Source organism: Cydia amplana, chromosome 17, assembly GCF_948474715.1.
Source record: "Cydia amplana chromosome 17, ilCydAmpl1.1, whole genome shotgun sequence".
Lineage (NCBI taxonomy): Eukaryota > Metazoa > Arthropoda > Insecta > Lepidoptera > Tortricidae > Cydia > Cydia amplana.
The window spans coordinates 5995707-6023004 of record NC_086085.1 but is presented as its reverse complement, the minus strand read 5'-3'; the positions used below and the strand labels follow the sequence as shown (position 1 = coordinate 6023004).

General features: G+C 36.3%; 1 protein-coding gene across 1 annotated transcript in view; it reads left to right on the top strand.

The window, feature by feature from the left end:
• Positions 1 to 2077: 2077 nt before the first annotated feature.
• LOC134655748 (putative epidermal cell surface receptor) overlaps positions 2078 to 27298 on the top strand; it is a 59183-nt gene continuing 33962 nt past the window's right edge. Inside the window, exons 1-2 of the mRNA XM_063511213.1 lie at positions 2078 to 2341; positions 21560 to 21679. Coding sequence (XP_063367283.1) covers positions 21571 to 21679 — 109 coding nt within the window. The 5' untranslated portion in view covers positions 2078 to 2341; positions 21560 to 21570. The remainder of the gene's footprint in view (positions 2342 to 21559; positions 21680 to 27298) is intronic.

Here is a 27298-nt window from a genome sequence, read left to right as displayed (position 1 = left end):
ACGGAAAATAAAATAAAGATATACAAATTATACTCTTGTCTTCTTAACACAAAGCTAAACATCGCAACAATTGGAAGATGATTGTAAATCAAAAAACTATATTTTAATAAAAGCATACTTTTAACTCTTTTTAAGTCTACCTCGCATGCTAGGTATCTATTAAGTGCCGTAGAAGCTAGGTATTTTATCCGTTTGGATGGACCTTCAAGATTGTTTTAAGGATGATTTAATACTTACCGTGTTTTGCGTTAAACCTAACAATTACTTTGGGCCCGATTCGGATTTTGTAATAGACATCTATTAGATATCTTTTAGACATCGCCAAGATACGATAACGATATGTTTAAGATCTAACCTGTCAAATTTGACATTTCCGCGATTCTGGAGATACTGTTGAACGATTTCCACAAGATATTACTTAGAGATCTAATTCACATCTAATAGATATCCAACACGATCTATCGTAAAAGTGACATTGGTTGCCCGAATTGCGCTGCAAAAGAGAACTAGTTGAAATCTAAACTATAACGTATCTAGAATGGATCTAGTACGTGTCGTCTCTTGTGAATATGTTGAAGTTCGAATACGGCAGTTTGTATTTCTTAAACAAACTGTTAATTGGATTGGCGAAAATCAAAAACGAAACACTAAAAGCCGAGTGACTTGATATGCATACATCGAGCGCGACATAACTATAGAGGTGCGCCAGACATAGACAGTCGCATCAAAATGCGCTAGACATATGATCGAACGTTATTCAAAGACATGAAAAATGTAAAAATGGCCTTCGGGTTTTATTTTTTAAGCGTAAGCCTTCCTTTAATAGACCATTAATGTTCCTATGAATGATCTGATACTTTGCTTTGACGATTTAGGTGGTCCTTCGAGCCGGATACCATCCGGCATTTCAACAGAATAAAGTTTCCCAACGATCTATAGGAATTCCGCGACGTGCATTCTATGTCACGCGTTCAGTTTTTTGCGTCAGTCCTTTAAAAGTCCACCTTGACCGATTGCGAACATCCTGCCCAGCGTCATCGAACGCTATGTGAGTCAAACGAAAGCCCCAAACCATATTATCAATGGTTCTCGCACACATGTCGATGGCACAGTTGACTTTAACCAGTGGTATGTCATGTATGTGAAAGTAAGAAAGAGTTAGGGAGGAAGAAAATTAGTCGTGACGTCACAGTGAGAATTCTGTGCATAGAACTGTTATTTTGATCTGTGCTTTAACTCATTATTTGATGCTTTGCTATGGAAATACAAGGAGCTAATAATTTAGATAGGTATTGTCTATGAAAGACTGTGGTTCTCGAACATTAGTCCTAATACAATTTTATAGTTTACAAATTCGAGCTAGCACAATTAAAATATCATAAAATCTTCTGAATACTGCTATGTAGGTAGTTGCCGCATTGCAGCTAGGAAATAAGTTCGGAGAATTCTGAGAAAAAACAACACTTGAAATACAATGGACGCTGAGAGGAACTATAAAAGAATTAAGTAGGTAAGTAGATTCTATGGTTTAGTTCTGTTTACTGTGTTTAGCGCTATTCAATCTGCTCTATTCCCGTGTTATTTATTTAGTTCTTGGAGATAGTTAAGTTGTATTTTTAGACAGTTAATTGTTTTTTTAGGGAATGACAGAGAGATGTTTAAATTAAAGAGAGGGACTAGAAATTCCTGGACATTGTATGAGTTAACTATTAAAAAGTACTTATGCTATAAGATTATCTTGTATCGATTACTCATTTTTTCTCTGCGATCTAACTATTCAGGGAAACGGGGGGTCAATAGAAACAGGATGATGACAAACATGGGGTTCTGAAGAAGAAAAGGTGCCGATATCTTGCTTTGACCTCAACCATAGTAAGGGGGTAGCTAACTATAGCTCTAGTATAGACTAGATAATTATTATATTATGATAACTGCAGTGTCCCAACAAATACATACATGTCATACATTCTCTCGAAGAATGTGGCAAAAAAAAGCCAAACATACTTGCTGGAATCAGATCTCTACAGCACGCTTTAGCAGCTCTATCTCTCCTCTTCGTCCGTCCTCTCACCTTGCTATAACCTCTTTCTCGCCTTCCAATCGAGTACTCATGGTACTGCTCACACCTGCGTTTCGCCACGAGTCGAGGAAAGGCTCGCTTTCGATGTTTACGGGGAGAAATCTCTGCTCGAGACCGGTCGCGCCAGTCTCGCGGCCCGCGCCGTCCTCGCACCACGCATACCGCCACGGCCAACGTTCCACGAACTTCCCCCCCTATTCCCGGTAGTGCAGTGTTTTGTTTGTGAGTGAACCAGGATTTTTAAAGTGTGTTTTTGCTCGGGTACGTTCCATTTTGTTTTTAGGGACGCCACCGGCATCTAACCCGATTCCTCTCGTGAAGCCAAGTTTAATTGACTCGTGTTAAAGGTCTGTGGATGGACCGTGTTTGAGTTGTGTTGCGAGTTAGGGAGCCGTTAGTTTGAAAGGTTTTGGTAAAAAACTTCGGGCGATGCGAGCCGCGGTATAATAGAGTTCAACGCTTCACTATGCCCCAATACCGCAAGTACCACAGACAGACATTATACAAACAAACGTCACTAATAGATAGGCATGCTGTATTATTTTGGCGTATTTGAATTAGGTACATCATGTTTTGATCGTTTTCCAATGCATCTGTAGCTCTTATAATATTTGTTGTAATGTAGGTAACTCTACCTTAGAACTTGGGAAGAAGGTGCCATGAAGATATTGAGTTACAAGGTAGAGTTATATTACTTCTCATTTAGTGGTGGCTTGTTGTGGTAGTTGGAAAGCCACTAAAAGAGAGATATATCTGTGATAATTGATTACGATATAAGGTAATAATTATATAGGTGCAATGACCTACTTGATATATAAACAAACCGATACATAATGAAGTTAAGTTGTACATATAACATTTGTGTAATTAATTCTATAGTAGCAATTTATACCCCTGAAGGTTGTCTCAAAGACATATATTTTTAGAAATAAGACCGCCTGTTGTTTATTTCTGCTTTTAAATGTCATGCTCAACACATGTTTTTTTTTATTTAAGCGTGCAATAAAAGTGGGTGTTGTAAGATTAGATAAGATTTTATTGAGCTTCAAAGAGTTTACAATATTTAAAAGAAATATTTATTAAGAAAAAAGGTAAGACTAAGAAACATTAATCAATTTGCTTCGAGAGATATTAATCACGTTCAATTCAAACCCACATAAATCCATATGAAGATATTGAGAATTTTAAAAGGCTAAGGCCGTTTAACAACTACGGTTATTACTTGAGGCTTTGCACTTTAAAGAGACACCAACACAGCCTTTCTCAATTTATAATCTGACGTCAGCTTCAGCTTACTCAAAACGTGTGCTACGTTTGGGATGTTGCATTTAATACATAATATGGTGTAAGCGGACCACGGAAAAGTATTAAAAAAAAACTATCCTTATTAGGTACACCATATATACCGGCAGATCAGGACCTGACAACTGTTCATCAGTAGAGGCCACAAAGGTAGGCTGACCCTCCGTCTATAATTCCTGAATAATCACGCTAGTCTCAATGTTACGTGTAAAAGTGTCCTTGTGGCCTATTTGCTGAATAAATGTTGAAGTTGAAGTTGAAGTTGAAGTTGAAGTTAAATTAATGCCTAACTACGCGCCTGACTTAAGAGTCAAACAAACTAAGTAGGTACGTTATTTTCTCGGCATTGAATACATTTCGTCTCATCTCAACTGCACCTGCAGCTACATATATACAATAAATAATATAATAGTTTCCAATAAATCCAATAAGTAATACTTGACTCCTCGACTAAAAGAAAGTCTATCTGGTATCAAGATGTTTCTAATAAAACAAGCAGTCCAGTGCGTGTTAGTGCTAGACTAGATTCTAGTTCTTTTTTGCCGATCATGAAACGATCTCGAAGCTTTGAAATCCATGGCATTTTTAACGCATTATTCTCTGTAAATAAGACAAAAACTTTACTTCCTTGGTATTTAATACATACCTATATACCTACTTGTTAATACTGAAGTACTAAGTAGTTTAGTACCTATAGTATACCAATACCAACATTTGAAATCTAACTTGGTACTACTGATGTGCCTAAGGAAACTTTACAAAATTGCGAAATGTTTCGGAAATTTAACGTAGGAAAAATTCGGAAAATTTCTTACATTTTTATATGAGAATGGAAACTTTCCAATTTTAAATTTAAATTTCCCATATTTCCTAGTGAAAGTTTCATATTTCCGAGAATTTATAGAATTTTATGGAAACTTTCCGCAACTTGCACATCTGTACTTGGTACCTATTTGGTATTTTAATTTGCGTTTTTGAATTAGCAAAGAAACGTTGCAAATTTAGAATGTTTCCTGATACATACATATTTGACTTTTTTTATTGGGGAGAAATAACCCAGGTACTTACTTACTTAAATCTAATTTGGTTGTCGAGTTTATCGCCTGACTAAAGGCTTCGGCACACAGGCGCGTTATCCGGGCGGGGCGTGAGCGTTTTGTATGTAAAAGCGGCGCGCCCCGCTCACGTCGCGCCCGGAGAACGCGCCTGTGTGACGAAGCCTTAATTTTCTTGAACTGACTCATGCCAGTTTTCTCCGTGCAAAGTTGCATCACACCACAATATTTACACCTCAAACGCCCACTGTCCCATTGTTTTCACGCTCATCATTCTCATCAATGAAATATTTGCAAGCAGCCTAATAAGAATATATGAAATATTATTTAGAATATTGTTGAATTTAAAATAATTCATATTATGAATTTTGAAGAAATTATTGAATTTTTACTTTTTTTTTTTTAAGATATTCGCTTTATCTTCTGTCATATAGATTATATAACAAATTTAAGTGCTGAATGGTCCTTTTGCTCTTGAAAGTTTCTAGTCTTGGTCCATACCATATACTCTTACGTGTCACGTTTAAACGTTTACTCGTACGTGTCAGTAGGAATGACCCGTTTGTCACAAACTTATATAAAAATATCTCGAGTTTTGTCAATATACTTACCTACTATATTTCCATTTACTTAAAATGACCATACACATGCTAAAATGCAATATAACAATAAGTGGTAAAACTTATACATAATATTTCTCGGTTTTCTAAAGCAACCGTGCCGCAAAAGTAAAAGGCTCGAGATGATTTAGCGACAAATCAGTTCCGTTACTCATACGTTAAGTTATTCCGACACCTTCAGTTGTTACTAGTACTTTTCTTTTTCGTCAATAGTTAGGTGTGAGACAATGTAATGAGTACCAAATTACCAATAAAGATTGTGATATGTTACACTGGATATTTTGTACGTCGTACAGTCGGTATATATGGTGAAAGATAATTTGTGCCGATCTCTCGAAAGTCTCGAACAACTTGTTCGCCGTACTGAATCGTAGCAAATTATATTTCGAGATCATTATTATCATTAACTATACTATACATAAATCCTTTTTTTAGGATTTCGTATCGAAGGGCGACTATGTGAGAGTAGAGTCACTTGTACTGTACGAGTATGTAACTATGTTTGTACCTAAAACAACTAGTCATAAAATTATAAACACTACTTATGTACCTATCTATGTTGAAATCATGCAACATATAACATAGAGTCAGACCAAGATAACTCTGCGTGGCATTTGCAATGACATAATGTGGCAATGTCACGGTAATGTCAAATGTCTATGAAATAATGACGTTTATAATGACACTCCCTCACTGTTTCTTCTCAAATATACTTGGAAATGAAAACTAAGCGCTAATCAGCCGTAACTCTATGAGCACCCGTTCGCAAAAAACTGTTAGATTCGTGCCGACTGCCAATAATCAACCCACTTCTTCGATCTCCAAGAGACAATGGAATTAAAGCTCTATTTCTTAGAAGATAAGGTGGAAACGTTTTTGTGTTCAATTCTCGGGATCGTTGCTCCACAAGTTGACTATATCGGGCTCGTGAGAAATAAAATGTCTAACAGGGTCGTGTTACTCAACTAGGTGAGATGATTTTCTAACTTCGTGTACAGTGAGCGACAGAAATCTAAGCTCGATGTATTACCTATATAATATAGATCACACTTTCAATACCGTAAAATCTTCAAGTATCTTCGTTCAGGTGAGATTAATATTTGAATTTCGTAGTTCAAAGGCAAAATATTGGTGAAAATGGAAGAAAAAACTCTGGAACAAAAAAATGGTGTTGATATTTAATTACGATATACGTAATTATTGTATAGTTTGTAGTACTAGACTATAGTTGGTTGGTTTAAGGGTAAGCAACGCACGCAAAAGATTACTAATAAATACACCCTAGAAGCTACACAGTAGTAATTAGATAAATTACTCTTGGATTATAAGGGTCAAGCAGTTCAGAGCCGGAAGCATGATGTGATTTCGCTCATTTGATAGTGGCGTGAATTCCTAAATCTTCGAAGATTAATGTCTATACTGCAGCTCAAAAGCAATAATTGCGAAATGAGTGGCAGTGGAAGAACTAAAACTGCCGCACTTGTGGCTAAAATCATAATGTTCCTGGACCCAAACTTTATGCCATTATAGACATGCGTCAACTGTCAAATAATTGATTATGTTATGACAGTGCCAGGCACACAATACGATTGATTGATCAATATACATTAAATGCTTGGCATACGCATAAGTATATGCGTAACCTTATGCAATGGATTAACATGCAGTGCGCGCGAATGAACCTCCGGGATGGGGTCCACATGCAAATTTCAACATGGCTTTTGGTCTATCAGTACTTATAGCGCCATTTCACGACGACTCGACTATAATGTGGCATATTAATAAGGCCAGTACAATGTTAATCCAGGACCTGAATTGTGTCTACTTATGATTATGATCAATATGTATAACAAATATAAAGATGGGTACTGTGTGTATTCGCGTATTCGGCCTTGATTAACTCAAATACTACGATAAGAAAATTTAATTGCACAATACTTATTATGAGGAGTCTCTAAAGTCGATATTTTAAATTTTTAATATTGGTATTTAATTTCAAAATTATTTTAAAGCCTAATTTTGTATTAACTTTATGTATACTAGTAAAAGTAGGTAAGTTAAAATGAATTATGTATGTAAATAAAAAGCAAACAGTCGATAGTTTGCATCTGAGCTAACAAAGTTTAATTAAACATACGACCGCATTGCTAACGCTCTAGTTTTGTAGATTTCTCCGAATATACCGTAAAATATGCACGTGTGCTCAGTAACTGGCATAAATAACTATGCGACCAAAATTATAATTTTATTCGTTTACTTGATAATTTGACAGTAAAACTGCAATCATATGCCCCTTCGCATGGAAAATACCCACAGTGGGAAATATCTATTGGAAATTTAATTAATTGATAATTAGTTATAACTCAAACAACTATAAAATGATGATTGTCATCTAAAGAAATGTCATGGTTATAAATCGTTATTTGTTTTTCAAACTATGGCAGTCAAGATTACTTTTTGAAACTTTCTCGAGTCAAACTGGTCCTAGTAGTGTCAAGACAAACTCTTGACTCAATAGCCACACTGTTTTTTGCTTTCAACTATGAAAATATTCATGATTAATAAGTCTCGAATGATCAGCGTAGCAATTTTTGGTACTTCAGACTTGTGAAATGGATATTGGCTGGAAACCAAGACGCCCAGCGAAAGAGGTTTTGAGGCTTCGCCCGAAAACGTTCAATACGAAGCCTTACGATCAAATGTCAACATATGTAAAGAACATCGGCTTAAAACTCATGGCCAAGGCCTTGGTTAAGTCAATAATGGCCTGTATGGGATCCGCAAGTCAGCAGTAAAATACGGTGTCCGTTTACAATTACGTGAAATTGATAATTCGGTCGTTAAGGTCCGCTTAGTGTTGTTATTTGTGAGTTAAATTGAGTTAAGCGTCGGCCAATGCTTAAAGCTCAATCTTAATCAATAATCAATCTTAAATATCTGCTATGTAGTAGTAGGAAAGGCAATTTTCTCATGTCATTCGAGTTTGGTGGCAGAAACATCCATGAATGAGCCACGCGAGACACGTTCGCTTCGGGCTATTTCGTTTTTATATCTTTAGCTAGAAATATTTGGATTTGAAGCAAATACTTAGCTGCAGAAATAATCGTAGCATAATAGAGTTTTTCTCTTTAGAAGATTAATACCTACTTATTAGTACTTACCTGTATTTATTAGTCTTATTGGATTGTTATCAAAACAAATCTGTGGCCGGCCTGGCCGGTAACTTCTGCGTCTATTTGAACAATCTAAAAAAAAAAAACAATTTAAGAAAGTATTCTTGGTAGCGAAGCCCCTTACATATTAAAAACTGAACAACGACGCCACCGCCAACTGAACACTTCGCTTAAACGCTGCGACATGGTGCAATTCTACATTATATTTAGTTAACTCGTGACATCGCTTTTATGATTTCATTGCAATATTTCAATATATTTCAATATTGCAATTGCCGACCTTTAAAACTTTGATGACTTGCTTTTTGAAGAACTCTATGGAACCGTGGCTTAATATAATAGCGCAAAGGAAGGGTATTCTGCTATAGCGTGATATCCGCTTACTTTTAGTGTTAAGATGGACTTCAGATGAGTGACCTTAATTCAAACAGTTCCCCGTTTTACAGACTAAAGTCGCCATGTGACGCGCTGTGATAAAAACAAGTTGAACAGACCTTCAATCTACGCACGCGGCTCCAACACTTCTCAGATGTTCTTAGAGATAGCAACACTTGCCAGACACTGTTTCTGCCCCAACAGACAGCGATTACTCGCGGTTGTAAAGCGGAGGGGAGTACAAAGGGTGCTACAGTCGATCTTATCGGGTGTCCCCTGATAACTTCCCTACCGCAGACAGCTGGACTGAATCATTTATTTGGCAATAGCCTATGATGCTCAGATTCTGTATTGATTTTGGTTACTGTCGATATTGATATCCTTTAAATTAGTAAAATCACTAAAGACTAATTTGAAGTAAAAGTATTATGGTGAGACGTGATGTAGTTACGAACATAATTTTCAAAATCGGTTAACGACAAAATTACGAGGTAACAAACGTTATAAAACATACCTAAAACCGAATTGGAAACCTTTTGAAATTTTGAAGTCGGTTAAAAATATAAGAGAAATAGAATACCAATTGACAAAACTACTTATGAGATCAAAAGTTAACTAAGAATTCGGTACCTAGGTTTGGTTTTAGTTTGAAAATGTAGAAAGTGTATGTATTTCTATCTGTCACTGATTAAGACAAAGTAGCCAGAATAACGGCTCACGCAAACACCGGTTATCGGTATACAAATGCGGATGCGTTAAACTAGTTAAAGTACCTTCCTATTACACTATTTACATTATTAAGCGAAGAGTGTGATATAATGGCGATGCCGGTTTTACATAAGTACCTACTGTTTGCCATACAGTCTAACCTAACGCAGAACGCCTGTGTTCTGTGAATTGCTAAACATATAAGTAAGTAAATTTATCTAAAATCATCTTTATCTGTCTTCTATAAAACGATCTAAAATCAGGAATGTAGTTATTTAAATAACATTAATTGCTATAAGTACACATATGTAGTTGAAAAATGCACTGAAGTTTCCCATTTATGTACGGCACCTATGCAATAAAATTTGCACGAGGTCATGCGCTTGGCGAGGAACAGAACCCTATGGAGGAACCTGGTCTTCAACAGAAGGACCTGATGTCTCGATCCTTATAATTGAGGGGCTGAGTGAAGAAGATAAAGCTTTCTATTTAGCTTTCTAGTAGTCGAGTTAATAAGTAAAATAATAGGTACTTAAATCAATTAAACATAAAATAATGCTTATTCAAATTAACCTATTATTTTTCTCGATGCATTAAAATGCATGGAAAAACTCGCATATGTGACTCATCTTATAAGTTGCCTATAACCTTTACGATTAATTTTATTCATGCTTCATGTCTGTTAATGGCATCATTATTATGCTAAGAAACTCGTTTTCAATATCCAGTCTCAGCTTAGCTGCACGATATTACAATATTTTTACAGTTTTACAAGTACATATTTATAGTCACTCTCGCTGTTTCGGAGAGGCTATGCTATTACCTAGTTAAACAATTTAGCCATGTTTTACAAGTCAAAATTAATCAATAACGTTAGTAATTTATAATATGCCATCTTCGCTTTATGACAATACATGTTAATTAATCAAAGATTAGAAATTTCCCACTCTAACTAAATTGGATGTCTAAGCCCTAAACCGAACATAGAGTTTACGCTTTTGTTGATGGTAGTATATTGGGATTAAAATGACAGACACTTTTTATTATTATTTTCTGCCCTAAACTATGCACATGCACATCATGATAAAATTCATGCTTTGTCCGAATAAATATTTAATAAAAAAAACAATTTCGTAAATTGTGTTCTTACAGACTAGTGGCGTTATTCATAAACGTCTGCTAAGTTAATCGTCGTTTGTCCCTATCTGTCCTTATGCCATAGAGAGGGCTCTATGGCATAAGGACAGATAGGGACAAACGACGATCATCAACTGATTAAGTTAGCAGCCGTTTATGAATAGCGCCATAGGTTGTGTTTACATCGATTGTCAGGCATTCATTCACGGCAGCACTAGGGCTTAGGTACACAGATACAATGCGTTCCCATAGCCACTGGGTACAATACAAACAATAACTCCACGTTAAACAAACCAACATACAAACCGTGAGTAGAAACCACCATTTGACTAACCAATTGTATAGCCAATTTGTTTTTTTTTTATGCCGTCTATTTAGAATAACATGCTGTTGTTATGAAACTATCGTAAATGTTTAACATCAGTCTTTATATCGACGGAATAGCGGAGTCTAAAATAAAATATTAGGCATTGTAAATGTTTACTTGCTAAACAAGTTTTTAATAAAATGTATATAGGTAAATTATTTTTTATTTTTTTGTTATTGTGGCTTTATAGGTTTTTGGTTAAGGCTCCCTTCTTTTCCGTTGGAAACATGTGGTGATGGCAAATGCATGTCGTTGGCTTAATGATAATGAGTTTTGATGTAATTAACTGTAAACGTCGACAGTTTTAAACTTTCCTCTATGTTTTAAGTGTGTGATGCACTAAAATCTATGGATGAGCTTTACCGTAATTTGTAGTCAGTATAGCTCATGGTTTTAACCTATTCTCATGTACTGAATATCGCAGAAAGAGATGTCTCCGTATAACATCCCGGCATTTATAAGAGTCCGTTTATGCTAATATTGCACCGACTTGCACAGAACAAAGTGAAGGAGTAGCTAGGTTTCATTATAAACGTTTTTTTTTTCCTTTAAATTTGGCATTGATGACATTGCCGCACTTCGTCTTTGGTCCGACTCTACCACCTAGTTTCCAAATCCAACGCGGACAGATTTCAAAATGCTCATTGTATCTAACCTATGAATGACTAAAAGTTCAACATAATATCATATTCACACGAAGACGAGCTTCCAAAGCCGACCCAGCTGACCCCCGGGGCTAGCTAAGCTCAAGGCCAGTCGCCTGCGCAACTATTAACGACACTGACCAACCTTAAACCTTAATACGAGGTGATAAGGTCTATCAAAGGTCAGTTACGTGTGTTACTGTTACTATTATTGACGGTATAATTCATTGACCATTCCTAAGCCTTAAGGCATCGGGATAAGGTTTACGAATGAGCATTTGTGATTTTTATTTGTGGATGGGAACTTGGCGTTACTGAAGCATGCATAATAGCGTTAGAATGAAGCTTAATTTCATTGTTAGTAACAGGTTATAAATATATACCTATACATACTCCTTTATTAAATCGGAGTTCATGACCAACCTCTGTCTGTACCTATAAATGGTACAGACTTTTATTGAATTAATTTTGCAGCCTCTTTTTAACACTTTACAAGCTATCTGGCTACCTTATTCCAATTGTATTGATTATTTGCGAAGTTATTTGAAAAGTAATAAGTGTTTATAAATTGTTATTGCAGTTAAAAATACGTAACTTCTTAGATACTTACACATTTAGTCTATGTTTATTGTTTATAGATTTTTCCTGTACAGTGCATGCAACATGCAGTAGACAATATTGATTGATCGCTAAATTGAAGATGTTCCATTGACCTTTTTTGTAATTAACCGTTAACATTTTCAACACCAACTTTAATTGCTTTAGAACAATTAAGTGCTGGTGTTTCGCTGAACATTTCGAAGTATTTTGACGCAATTGCACATAATTATCTTCCACTAAAACTTTGGGAATAGCAGAAGCTATACGTATAGTGATGTACTATTGTGTAGTTACTTATGTTGCCGGGAATATTAGGGAACGGTTAAAGCCAAATATGAAAATATATTAAAATGACAGTACATATATTTCTTGCAATTTTGGTAACTTGTTTGTTTTGCTCTAATAAACTCTGTTATTTTACTTTAGTGTGGCTACCACCGGTTTGGCACTGACAGAAACGCCATCGAGGACGTAATTTACTGTATATGCATCTCGATCGTACTCGTATATTAGTGCGAGCGAGATGTATAGAAAGTAATTTACGTCCTCGATAGCGTTTATGTCAGTTTTGACACTGTCAATGACTCATGGTACGGGCATAGGTGTGTAAATCTTTAACGTTTCGTATGTTATAAGAGCCCGTACCATGAGTTACTGACAGTGCCAAAACTGACATATACGCTATCGAGAACGTAATTTACTTTCTATACATCTCGTTCGCACTAATATGCGAGTACGAGCGAGATGTATAGAAAGTAAGTTTTCGATGGCGTTTATGTCAGTGCCAAACTGATGGTAGCTGTAAAGGTACTTACAGTAGGCATTAGGTAAATTCTTTTTAGTTAAAATGAAAGTTTAATACCTACTGCAAGTATCGCACGCAACCCACGTTCTTTCATATGAAGGGTTAACTTACCTTACAGCCTTACAACTTAAGTTTTAAACTTATAAACAGGGGTCGGACAAAAAGTGCGGATGACGTAAAAATGACGTAATCTTGCACACAGGATGATGTTTGAGTTTGTATTTAAACTTCCGTGTGACATGTAGTAACAAAGTAGTATTCATGAAGTAACAAAATAATCGTAAATAAATCCATGGAATTAATAATACAGGTGGTAGGGTGATGTAGTGAATAAAATAAATTTCACGAAACTTGCCACAATATTCGAGTAAAGATGACATTTTAGAGCGTTTTCTTATACATTAGTAAATATAAATTTTAGCTAAATATAATCGTGAAGATACAATAGCTAAACAATAACGAAGTCAATTTATTGTTCATCTGATTGACAATGTGTCAGTCAAAAACGTACTTACTCATTTCAAGTGGCGATATCGTTTAATAAAGAGGTTGATAAATGATAAGTGATAATTGTTTATGAAAATCAAAAATACTATTTGAAATCATCCTATAATTGTTTGACGTCATCCGCACTTTTTGTCCGACCCCTGCTTATAAAAGATCATATCCAAGAGTTTTATTTTCGTACTACACAAGAAAATATCCGGAACTATCACGGAAATGTTCACAGTACATCACTAGGAATGGCATTAGGACGCTTCTCCAAGAATGTTGCAACATCCTATCGACCATAAAAACCTAACTCGCTCCATACAGGTTTTCTTAACAACAGTTGGCACGAAACTTTTTGCGGTTTCCTTGCGCTTGTTCAATCCGAATTTAGCTTATAAATATAGATGGTAAGGGTTAATATCCCTTGTGCTGTACAGATGTAGACACAATGCGATGGTTTCGCAAGTCAGTTGCCAGTTGCGCTCCGTTTGCTCTCCTCAATGGCCGGCTCTGATAGGGATCTGACAATTTTGACACTTAGCGAAATAACGCGGCATACCTACCGAACGGGCGTGGTTAATGTACCGTAAAATTGTAAACACTCGTCATATTATAATCTCGCTAGTTACATTATAAACTGACGGTAGGGAGATTATAATCTAACCTAACCTAACCTACGTTAGATTATAAACTAACGGGTTCACAATCTTACGGTGTCATATACACTATTCACAACAATACAATATATACAATTACAATATACAATTTATTTTAGTTTGACTACCATTTCATAATGTATCTCTCAGTTACTTAAAGGTTAGCTGGAAGAGATCCCTTAACGGGATAAGTTCGCCTTTATACACATTTACTGGATTATCTCTGTGTTATGTACTTGTTTTGTGCAATAAAGTGTTTACTACTACTACTACTACTATATTGAAACAATACTTTGATACTTAACATAGGTATATCTTATATACCTGGGATGTATAATGATCTTTTTTTTATTACACATTGGTTCATGCCCGTCAAATAGAATGTGATGTTAACTTCTGATTGATTTGAAATTTAATACGATTTGGCACTCAACAGGAACAACGGTAACACATGGGTAACACGAGAAGCTATTTTGATGACGAGAGGGCCTACCGCAAACCACTTTGTTCGTTCGCCTCTGTTTGCTTGACTATCACTCGAATAAGCTAAACTTTAGCTAAAGCGATAGAAAGACAGATAACGAAATTTCGATTTTCGCGGTAGGCCCTCAGTGTCAATCACCCGTTAACGGAGCGTGCTATTATTACGTGTTGTATTAACGTTTTTGCGTCATCAGCGTTGAACGTCGAGTAATACAGAGTAGGTACCTATTTCTTATTCCTAAGTATTATTCTCAACACGTTGCATCGCAATATGTTCTATTTATAATAAGTTAAGTGACATAAATATTACTCCAGAAATGCTGTACCTACTAGTATTAGTTGAATATGTACCTACCTGCACTGCACCCCTAGCACATGATTGGAGCGACAGTATCTCGCGGCGATATAGACTGCCCGTCTTTTTCTATGTTAATAAAAGAGGGACGGGTAGTCTATCTCGCCGCGAGATACTGTCGCGCCAATCATGTGCTAGCCCGGCTGACTTGTAAAACATTGACTTTTATCAATAAATGTCTTGTATCTTGTATCAGATGATAAAGCGAAGATGCTCTTGATGTAGATATTGTTATCTACCAAAATAATGAGGTTTTTTCCTAGGTTATTTTACTACACATTGATCCATCAGTACTGTACCTATTACTAAATATTTTCCGTCATTAGCAGTGATAGGTATGCAACTTCTAGCTTCGAGCATTGCACCATTTGCACCATTCGTCTTGTTTAATGAAACAAACATCATAGTTCAAGCCAAAACTAGGCATTAACGACTAAATTCAAATTGATTACGTCTCACAGCACACAATGGGTTACGAAACAGTGACCGAGTGAGGTGAGAAAAACTGTAGTGTGGGAAAGATTGAGGTTTGTTCAAACGCGACGTGGGTACAGTTAGGTATATCGATTCTGACGTATTAAGAACACCAAATAAACAATGGATATGAATAATTAAATTAAAAATAAATGAACTGAAGTTTATTACAAACAGGTTAGTATTTGTTCATTCTTGTGTACTTACAGTAGGTATACCTATAATTGAGTAGGTAATAGGTATAATATATTCGTACATTTTTTACCCATGTAAGTACTCTGCTTTACCCGCGTCCTACAGCTCTGCCTACTTATGGAATACTTACATGTAATAAAAAACAAGCAGTGGTAAGCCAGCAGGCTTTATCTTATCATATCATGTTTTGACGTTTTTTTTTTATAATTAGTACCTACTGTAATAAACAATATAATTAATTTTGCAACGAAGTCAATACAAATCTCGCGAAAACAACAAATTAATCCATATCGTGAATCCTAGGAAGGCATGGCGCGAACTTATGGAGGCCCTCTGCACCTCTAGGATGCCTGAGAACAACAACTGGAATAAACTTTAACTGTCCATTTTCCGCAAGATCTTCCTAGGTGTATCCTATCCCAAGTATTGTAACATATACTTGACATTTTACTACGTACTCAATCCTTCTCAATAATCAATTACCTACATCTAATTACACGACATCCACTCTTATTCATAATGTTAACAGAATTGTCCTCAATGATTCGCCTCTATATACTCGCAGAGCTACATATACCGAAGGCTTCAAATGTCATAAATATTCTATTAACATAGGTCCTTTCGTATCTACGAGTAGAGCATTGGACAGTGTAGTTAATTGCAGTGGTCGCACGCGCTCATATCCGTCTTGAGAAACTGTAAATGCTCTGTAGGGCTAAGATGGTCGGCTCTTTATCATTTGTCACCATACCTGTCACGTTCTAACAAATATGTAAGTGCGAAAGTGACGCATGGCATGACAGGTGATAAAAATGCGATCATGATACTGATCTGCATTCAAGTAATAAGTGGTTGACGACATGTTATTTGCCCACCTACTAATGCCGCTCTTCATAAGACCTTACGGTTCTAAAACTGTTTGAGGCATCATGATTGAAATTGAAACATTCATTGATAACTTTATCATGAACATTGGTGTTTAAACTTTTCCAAAAACATGGTTAGATGTTTAATAACTGGACAGATTATGGTACTAGTAGTTAGATAAAAAAGAAAATTATTTCGAGTGATATCCGCGCGTGAGGCTAAGTATTCGTGACGGCTTGGGCAGGTCATCTTAGAGACTGTGATCGGGAGTCAAAAATAATTATTTTTTTATATATCTCTTCCTGATATTACACGTTCTTTATTATGTGTAGGTACCTAATAGAGTGGAATTTTAGAGATAGTTCCACTCTCCTTACAGAAAAGTAGAATTTTAAAATCTACATTGCTTCAAGTCAAAGCGCCTCACATCTCGTGATGCATCAGGTTTCTCTTTACCGAATAAGGGCAGAAAAGTTATTATTACTTACTTTTAACCAACCCAAGTGCAAAGCTTAGAACCAGGCCAGATCACCGGTAATCATACAAGATTACCCGTTTTTATCTCTCGATTATAACCGCCTTTTCCCATCGCGTTCCATCGACAATGCAGAGAAATTTGTGTAGAAACAAATGTTTTGTTACATGTGACCAATTAATTTGCTTAGTAAAAAGCTCGTAATTATTTTGCGAGTTTTTTACGTGTTTAAAAAATGTTTTGTTGTGTAACGTGTGAGAAGAGTGCTTCATTAACACAACTTTCATAGATTAAACGTTTTGCTGTTCTTAGTTTTTTATCTTTTATAGTATGTTAAATTAGTTGCTTGGTTATCTGACGTTAAATATTTGCTGGATTGTGTTCATATTATTAAATTGTACAACGGGACTTAATCGCGTATCTAAGTTTTAAGATTTACCTCCGACGTTTAGCCAGTCTTCTCCGAGACCACGGGGACAACGCCGTCCTCGAAACGTCGGATGTAAATCTTAAAACTTAGGTACGCGATTAAGTCCCGTTGTACAATTTAATAATGTGTAAAAATCGTGAAAGTTTAAATCAGTGTATTCATATTGTTTTAACGGGAACTAGTCTTACCTATACGTCACGTAGGTATTACCCAAATCCACTGATATTACAAATGCTAATTATTTACTTTACCTGCTTTTAAGCTGTAGGTAGCTATTTCAAAAATCATATCTGCATCAGCAAAATAACCTGCCTATAATTTCGTTAAGTACCGCTTAGAATTTATCCTTATAATCCTTTATCTTATAGTAACATATTAGCACTTTTGTTCGCCATTAGAGATACTAATAAGAACACTACAAAACTAGAGCTGAAAATACCATTGTGACCACGTATTGCTCCTAAGCCTCAGATTTATTCAAGTTGCTGGTCATATCGTAAGTTTGGTCGCATAAAGAACAGTAATAGCCCTACTATTAACTGAGACAATAGCGACCATATGTCACATGCATCTGGCATGGGAAGTATGAAGAAATCGACCCGGTTCGGAGCTGCTGCGATTTCACGCTGCTGCCGGTAAATTTAACGAAGATAATTCAAGTCTGTCACTGATAGTTAGGAAGAGTACTATCTTAAATGTAGACCGTGGAAATTCAGTGGCTTGTCAAACTTGCAATACTTACAAACAACTATTTAGTGTTCATGGTGACATCAAAGAGTTAGCCCTTCAGTAAACTTGCAATTGTAATGTAAGTGATTAATAAAAAATATGGCAAATAATACACGCTCTCTGTAAATTTAAAATGCTTACCTACTTAATATAATATTATTAATATTAGGTACTAACTAACCTATGAAATATGGGGATACAAACTACCTATACACAGACAGAAAGACAGGCGGACTAGAATAAATGTATTAGTTACAACATAATATTAACAATATGTATCTGTAGACGTCCCAGTTCTATAATAATATTCATATTGACGTAATTTAATTACTCATTAAAACCGACGCTAATAAGTACTAAGAACTGACACAGTTACCCGTTTAAGCCGTTAGTTGACTCGATCCATGAAATTATGATGAATAGCATGTGAAACATTATAATATCTTTTGAAATCTTTGGCGGCATTTCGTTGAAAGACATTGTGGCTGAATGGTCGTTTTTTTTTGCCTTAATCACCGGATTTATGAGTGTTGCCGTCCCGACAACAATGTGTAAGCCTTAATAATCTTTATGTTTAAGTCGAGACGAACTGTCATTCTGAAGGACCGTGTCTGGGTTTTTTTGTCTTCAGAGTTATGGGGGAACCCGGCAATTAACAAAAACAAAGCAACAATTAGGTTTAAGAGTTTTGGAATTAACTGTTGTTGAAATTTGTTTGAGTTTTCAATATTCGAGATTATTATGAAGCGGAAATACATAGTGCATCGTGGAATTTATTCGTAGTCCAACCTCAATTTGAACTTAAGCTTAGAATAGATTTAAAAGTGGAAAAATTACTGTCTTGGATGTGACTTCACGGATTCTGGATCGATACTCCAGCGCTCTGCCATCTGAGCCACCAAGACCTCATCCATAGCTAGCAAATCATTCCACCATATATGTCAAGGGAACCCGACTTTCCACTTTAAAATTTATTCTAAGCTTAATAGCATCGTTCGCAGACGTTTCTGCTAGTTGAAAATTGTTCGTAGTCAACATAAGATTTATTACTACATAGTAGGTCGTAACTAACACAAGAGGTTCAATAATCTACGACAGTAGAAATCAATTGGACTTCCCGGCCTTGTGCGAAAGCGACAACTAATTTCAATACAATTCGCTGGCACGCGAACAATGCTCGTTACGTAACAGAGCCCGAACTGGCACAACATATTACACATTATGTGGCGACAATACTTCATTTTTTGCCGGTCTTCCGGCGGCGAATAAGCAGAAACCGTAAATTTCCTGAATTTTGCGTCATTACGAAAAAAGTTTATTGCCTGGAACGCTGCGGTGGCACTAATGCAGTAAAAAATCTGCACAAAGAAAAACTTTCATATATAGTTGGACAAACCAATTAATCAGTAAATAGGAACAAATAAACTATACTCATCCTTTTCTTTTGGGTGCTAGTACTAGTGTAAGATAAGGATAGTATGATTCTCTCTGTCTATGTTTGAAATGAGACAGTCCTTTGACACACTATAAGTACTTACCTACTTATTTTAAAGACAGCTTAAAAGAGTGTTGTGAAAATGGAACACCGAGTCCCACGAAGTTCGGGTCGTTCAGTCGGTCGGTTTTCCATCGGAAACATTCTGAAGTGTGCACGAAAAAGTGCACAATTAAAGGGAAGTGTGAAGGAAAAGCGATCAATTTAATTATGTTTCAATAAGTAAATAGCTCTTTGATATAAGTAAATTAGGGTGACTGCTACAGTTATTGGCCAGTATATAATAATTGGCCATTCTTAACAATAACGTTTCAATTGGCTTCTTTTTTTCTATTTTTTTTAGAAAAGGCCAATTACTATAGCGTCACCCTACTTAAAATAGTTTGAATTCATTTTGTTTCCATGTTAGGCTGAAATAAAACTATGTCATAACAAACAATTGACACCAGCGGTCGGAGTGTTTCTCAATATGACAAACCACAGTGCCCCTTTTACGACCACGAAATATAGCAGTTTCGCTTTACTTACTTTTAGATCAAATAACCTTTACCTATTCTAAAAACGAAATTTTGATTACTAATATTATTAAGAAGCTTTCATATCGTGGTCATAATCATAAATCGTGGGTTCAAACATAGAGCAGAAAATCGCTCTTATCTATGATTCTATAGGTATCTACCTACATATCTTACTTAAATCCTTGTGAAGTTGGCTCTGTATGCATGATATTTATGCGCAGCACTGCAGCATGATTGGTTTAAGGATGACGTTTTCTATGGAAAGAATCACGTGATCACCTGTCATTGCCATAGAAATGTAAGCGCCGGAAGCTCCAGCCCGGGCACCGGCCCGGTCTAACACGAGTCATCCTTTACTCTAACGCCACATATCATAACATGGTGTTTTTGTTTTTGTCTCAAATAATGAAATCCCTTCACCTAATAACTTCTTTTACCTGCTACCAACATCTCGTAATCAAAATCGACCTGCAAAACAATTATTGTTTGTTATCGACCAATTTCATTGTTCATTGTATTCTATCCATAATCCTTTGTCCCAGCGATAATGCCAAAGATGTTATTGACAAGGTATTGTTTAGAAGTGATTTATATCTATCGTGTAGATAAATAGGCCATCCTAATTAACACAAACCTATTGCCTTTCCGTCATGCCTCAGCCTGTGTCACCTACTAGGCTTAATCCGATAAATTTATCAGAGGGGCTACCGCGAAAACCGAAATTCGCAAATTGCGGGAATTTTCTCTTTTACTCCAATGAAGGCGTAATTGGAGTAACAGAGAAAAGTGCCCGCGATTTGCGATTTTCGGTTTTCGCGGCAGCCCTTCAGTATCACTTGAGGTTGCCTTAACGGCTCGGCTACGACAGTGCGCGACTTGCGACGGCAGCAGCGCTAACCATTAGGTTGGAGCGAGACACATCAATCGGACTTTTCGTTCCCACCTATGGTTGTCGCTGCCGCCGTCGCCAGTCGCGTAATGTCGTGGCCGAGCCGTAACAGCTGTCACGTTTAATCTTAATTCTTCATTGAAAATAGGCTTCTTAGCGAGACATAGCCAAAAGGTATGACGAATATGGCCCGCTCTGGAGAACAGTCTATTTAATCTGTGTGACCGTAACATATGGCGTTTTCAACTCCAGGGGACTCGCACGCAGACTTTAAAGTAATGTGCACTCCTTTTTTGAACAACCCCATATATATAGTAGATTTCTTCCGAAGGCAGTTTCTAATAATTCTAAATATCTGGGTGACCGAGCTTCGCTCGGAAAACATAAAAAAACTCGAAAATGCGCGTTTTCCCAGAGATAAGACCTAGCTAGATCGATTTTTCGCCCCCAAAAACCCCCATATAGCAAATTTCATCGAAATCGTTAGAGCCGTTATATATATATATAAACAAGAATTGCTCGTTTAAAGGTATTAGATACACATTATAGTAAACCTATTGTTCCATGTATGTGTTATGACACATTTTTTTTCGGTTAAGTTTTGTATAACCCTAATGACTGTTATATTGTTCCAGATGTGGCGGTGATGGCTATGTGCGCGCGCGCAGCGCTGTTCTGCGCGCTGGTCCTCGCCAGCGCGCACGCCTATACCGTCGACTGCAACCGCGAGTACACGGACTGTGACTCTGAATTAAGTAAGTCACATACATACTAGAACAAATTAAATTATTTTCAGAAAATTCGACCTGTGCCGCTGTGGCCCGGTAGCCGAGTGGTAACAGGCACCTGTCGCGATAGCAGAGGACGCTGCTTCGATTCCAGCCTGGGGCACTGGAGGCTTGGGTCACTTTTTCTTAGTAGGTATATGACATTTATTTTAGTTTATCATGAATAAAAGATTTAAAAAAAAATCAGGTTATAAGTAAGCCACATCTTCTCATTGACCGAGCGAACGCGAAATGCGAGCGAAAAGTGTCCGTTTCAGCTTGAATAAACATGCTTTCTTATGTCTGGCTGTTGTTTACAGGGGGCCTAGCCAAGATGACAATCGTTCGAAGAAACGAAACAAAACGCTATTGGTCTCTAGCGTACTAATATGAAAGAGTGATAGAGAGACAATATCGTTTCGTTTCGTTTTCTGCAAACGATTATCCTCTTGTGAGGTGCCCGTTTGATATTGGATAGAAAATTTCGTTTTATATGTCCATAGCATGTCACACAGCCACATATAGTTTTTCAAAGAACTGTCTCATTTCAAACATAGACAGAGAGAATCATACTATCTTTGTCTTACACTAGTACTAACTAGCACCCAAAAGAAAAGGATAAGTATAGTTTTTTTTGTTCTTATTTACTGACAATTTCGTTTGACCAACTATATTAAGACCATCTTAACATGCAGTACATGCACCTCTGACAAACAACATTCCAACGCTGTCAAAAACATTAAATATGATTACGCCTAATTAATTATTTAGTACTTACAGTAGATATTAGTGTCGTTCTGATTGATGGGGGCGATGACCTGAAGGCCTACCGCGAACCACGTTCGACGTGTTGCCTCCCTGTCACACTTACGTACGAAATTACAAGTGCGACAGAGATGCAACACGTCAAACGTGGTTCGCGGTAGGCCCTCTGGACAGTTAGGTGGATCGAAAGTCTGGACATGTACGGTGAACGGGAAAAGCTGCCAGTTGGCATCTGTTTTGATCCGACTGCGGCAAGGAAGGGTTATGATTTTAAGTTTATGTAATTTAAAACTCGATAAAGGTTTTTCGAGCATAATATAGGCCTTCCATGAGCTAGATATCCCGTACATTTATAGGAATTTTATTTCGAATATTCGGTTTTTTTTTTCATCGTTTGAAGTTGATGATTACTTATTTTACTGAGCATTTTACATCCATTGTGAAAGAACAAACTTATACCTGCAAATCTTCAGAAAATTCACGTTTGTACGGGACAACGGCAGACGATTTCGTGACAACCTCCAACAGTTTAAATTAGATTTCGAGTTCTAAAGTCTATTTTTTTATTCGGTAGACTAAAATGACATTTTATAATATGAACATAAAATAACATTTCATAATATGAAATAAAATAACATAAAATAACATTTCATAAATTGACTTTATGATCGAGCAAGTCCCTCGTTCAAAAGACTCAAACGCGCGCTCGAGCCGAACTGTAGATAATCTCGTCTGTTTTTGTGAAGCTTTTGTTTAATAGACGAACGGCTATTAGCGTTTATAATCTAACGACTAATTTGGCCGGCTTTGGGAGCAAATTGCTACATTACTCATGGAAATAAAGCAGGGGATACACGTTTTTCAAAGTTATATTTTCGCATTTTATGTAGTTTTTTTCATCCATATTATAATTATAATACTAGCGACCCGCCCCGGATTCGCACGGATTAACAAATTATACATAAACCTTCCTCTTGAATCACTCTATCTATTAAAAAAACCGCATCAATATCCGTTGCGTAGTTTTAAAGATCTAAGCATACATAGGGACAGACAGACAGCGGGAAGCGACTTTGTTTTAAACTATTACTATGTAGCGATAGTGATGATACCTCCTTTAGTTTACCTACTTACTTGTATCTTCAAGTGACTGACTGAAATACACTTGGTTATTTAAAACACAAACCATTCAAAATAATATATAAAAGTGCACCCTTTTCGACTAAAATTACATTTTTGCCCCCAATAATTGTAACAAATAAGCAAACGAACCTTCCAAAAACGGCATTTAATGTTAATGTACACTTTTGTCGAAGCAAGTGCCCACATAATCCCCAAATTCCATACTTAATTCGCGATGAGCCGGTGTGTGCGCAGCCTAAAGTTTTTTTTTTATTTGTTTTTTTTTTCGGTCGGCGGATGATTCTGTTACCGCGTTTAATACGCCGGTAGACGTATTTGTGTGGATGAGGCTTAAGGAAAAAACCGGCCAAGTGCGAGTCGGACTCGCGCACGGAGGATTCCGCACCATCAACAAAAAATAGAGCAAACAATCTTGTTTGTTGTATGGGAGCCCCCCTTAAATATTTATTTTATTTTATTTTTAGTATTTGTTGTTATAGCTGCAACAGAGATACAATACATCATTTGTGAAAATTTCAACTGTCTAGCTATCGCGATTCATGAGATACGGCCTGGTGACAGACGGACAGACGGACGGACGGACAGCGAAGTCTTAGTAATAGGGTCCCGTTTTTTACCCTTTGGGTACGGAACCCTAAAAACATGTCTTACTCTACATGTCTACCTAAAAGTGTGATTAATTTGTTTATTTCATGGCTTATAAATTTTTCTATTATTTGTAGAAATCTCTTGCCGGTTTACATCTAAACTCATTACTTTATTAATTTCGATTTTGCATGATTTGACTATTAATTTTAGAGCTCCGTACAAAACGTTATACAAAGCTCTTGTTCAGAGTTATATTCAAAGACTTTTGGATAAAAGTTTCGTAGCAATAGGTATGATATTTTACAGTTTTTTTACGGGACTTTCACATGTAACAATTATCGATAAAACTTGAATAGAAACATCGATAGATTATGCACATTACGTAAAAAAATGTAACATGTAAAAAGTTACAAAATTTTGCAGCAAGCAGGACTAATGTCTCGGCTATTACCTACAAAAAGTCGAAGACCGAAACTAAAATTTCCTTAAACTTGTATGTTTTTGGCATTTGGACAAGTTAAAGCTTTTAGTTCATTTGTATTGTGTAATCATTTCCGTTTGTGAAAAGATCTTTTGAATGTCACTTTACCTGGACAAGTAGGCAAACCACTTCCTTTTTTTTCGTCCTTTGAAGTGTTTTTGTGTCTGTCTGTAGGTGACTTTACTTTGACATCCAATGCTGTCTAATAGCAGTTGATTCATTTAATAAAGGTAAAGGAGTCTTAATTAATAAGTATACAAATAACAAGGTATCATAAACTAAGCATTCCAAAGAGAAAAAATATTTACATGTTAATTTTAAAGAATTTCGAGACGCAAGTAAAATACCCCAGTATAACTCATTTTTATTCCGACATTTATCAAATAAAATATTGTTTCACCTATGAGTCAGCGACCAATTTTGCAGTATTGTATGTTTATTGCCTGCAAACCGGTTAGTGTGCATAATGTTATGCCCGTAGAGGCCGTGCGAATATCGGTAAACGGCATTGCTGTCTTTTGTTTTCACTATAACTTTACTATTAAGGTACAGTATGGCTACCACCAGTTTGGCACTGACATAAACGCCATCGAGAACGTAATTTACTTTCTATGCATCTGGCTCGTACTCGCATATTAGTGCGAGCATGATGCATAGAAAGTAAAATACATTCTCGATAGAGTAAAGGTCAGTTTTGAGTCAAAACTTTTGACACTGTCAGTGACTCATGGTACGGGCTCTGGACTATACTACAACTACCACAATTGCAATGTTTTTTTTTTCGTTTTGCCTGAGTTATTTCTCCCATTTATGAAAATATCTTGCTTCAGAAAAGCGTAATCAAATAATAGGCATACCTAAACAAAGATATTTGTTTAAATTTTGAACTAGGGTTTGCAATCCGGATCCAAAATATATGAAATTATCCGGATCTGGATCCGCGGATCTTCGCATACATTTCAGATCCGTATTTCCTTCCCTATATTTCCCTGTATTTCGATCCCTATTTGGACTATGGTTAGCTTGGTTAGGTGGTTTTACGGTATGTAAAATATTTTTTGTATTGCAATTGCTTGAAGTCAATTTAGAGTGACTGCATTTTAGCTGGAATTAGTATTGATTGATGTAGGTATATTACTTATTATATATTATATATTATTAAGTAATTAATTAATGTTGTAATTAGGATATCGTGCGATTCGTGCGTGATCCATGACCATCCGTATAAATTAATATACCTACCCACGCCATATATGAAATCTTTTCCACATTCTTTAAATTTACTATAAAACATTTGAACGGTGAATCCACACAAATCTTTAGTGAATGTGTACGTGGGCCCGAAAGGCTCTCAATGAGAATTCCAAACCGGCTCAGGAGATAACATCCACGGGCCGCGTCCAAATATTTTACCACCTGGCTGCGCTGCGTAACTCTATACGAATCTTGTAAGAATCAACCGTGTTACACGAAAACTGTATACATTTTTGGTGTAACACCGAGAAGTTGTAATGTTTTGAGTGCGGACAAAATTACAAATAATATTATTTTGACACATTTTTTCCGGATCTGCATCTAAACTCAGCCATATTATGTATGAAAATGTAGAAACAGTTTTGGTTGGTCGCGTCATATATGTAAAACACTTGTTTAATTTTCTTTAACTTTTTACATTTTATTATCGCTTTTTACATTCTATCGATTTGTAGAGGTCCAAATTCCGAGCCCTTTTGGTTTCAATAGGAGAATAAATTGTAAAAAATGGCATTAATTGATTGAATACGTTATTGATTTCGTGATTGTACATGTAAATACAAGTATTATTCTCCTAAAACATACCTTAATATCCCAACCATATAATTATACAAACATAAAATAGGTAACTATGTCTAATGAATACTCAGAAACATCAAAAGATGAATCGCTCCGGTCAAAAAAGCCCCAAAAAACTCACTGTATTGAAAAGGTAACGCATCATTTCAAGTTACTAAGGCGCGTTCGCTCTTTTTAAATCCGAGGCAGCCCAAAAATATGGCGGAACCGCCAGAATAGTGAAGTCGTGACTTCACCGCAGCCTTTTTCGGAAGGCTCTACGCATTCCTTGTTTTGGCTCGTTTTATTTTCTGGTTTTTGTGCTCGGGCGGTCATCGCTTCATCACGGCGGTTTCGACGGTCATAAGGAATAAGGTAACTGCCGCGAACCGCGAAATTTCACTAGTTTTTTGGTAGGTATTGTGATTAATTAAGAAGCTTTACCTATTGTTGTTTTACTTTTGTTGTGTTTCTTATAATAAAATTAGTTGTTTAGTGTAACCTAGCTGTTATAATGCAATGCGACTCTTTCGAGTGGTATATAGGCAGGAAAGTAGGACTGTAATCTAATCAATAATACTAAAACAGGCAGCTGTTTATTATTAACTAGCGACCCGCCCTGGCTTCGCACGGGTTAACAAATTATACATAAACCCTCCTCTTGAATCACTCTATCTATTAAAAAACCGCATCAAAATCCGTTGCGTAGTTTTAAAGATCTAAGCATACATACAGACAGACAGACAGCGGGAAGCGACTTTGTTTTATACTATGTAGTGATAGTGAAGTTGTTTTATACCTACCTCTTGTCGTTAGAT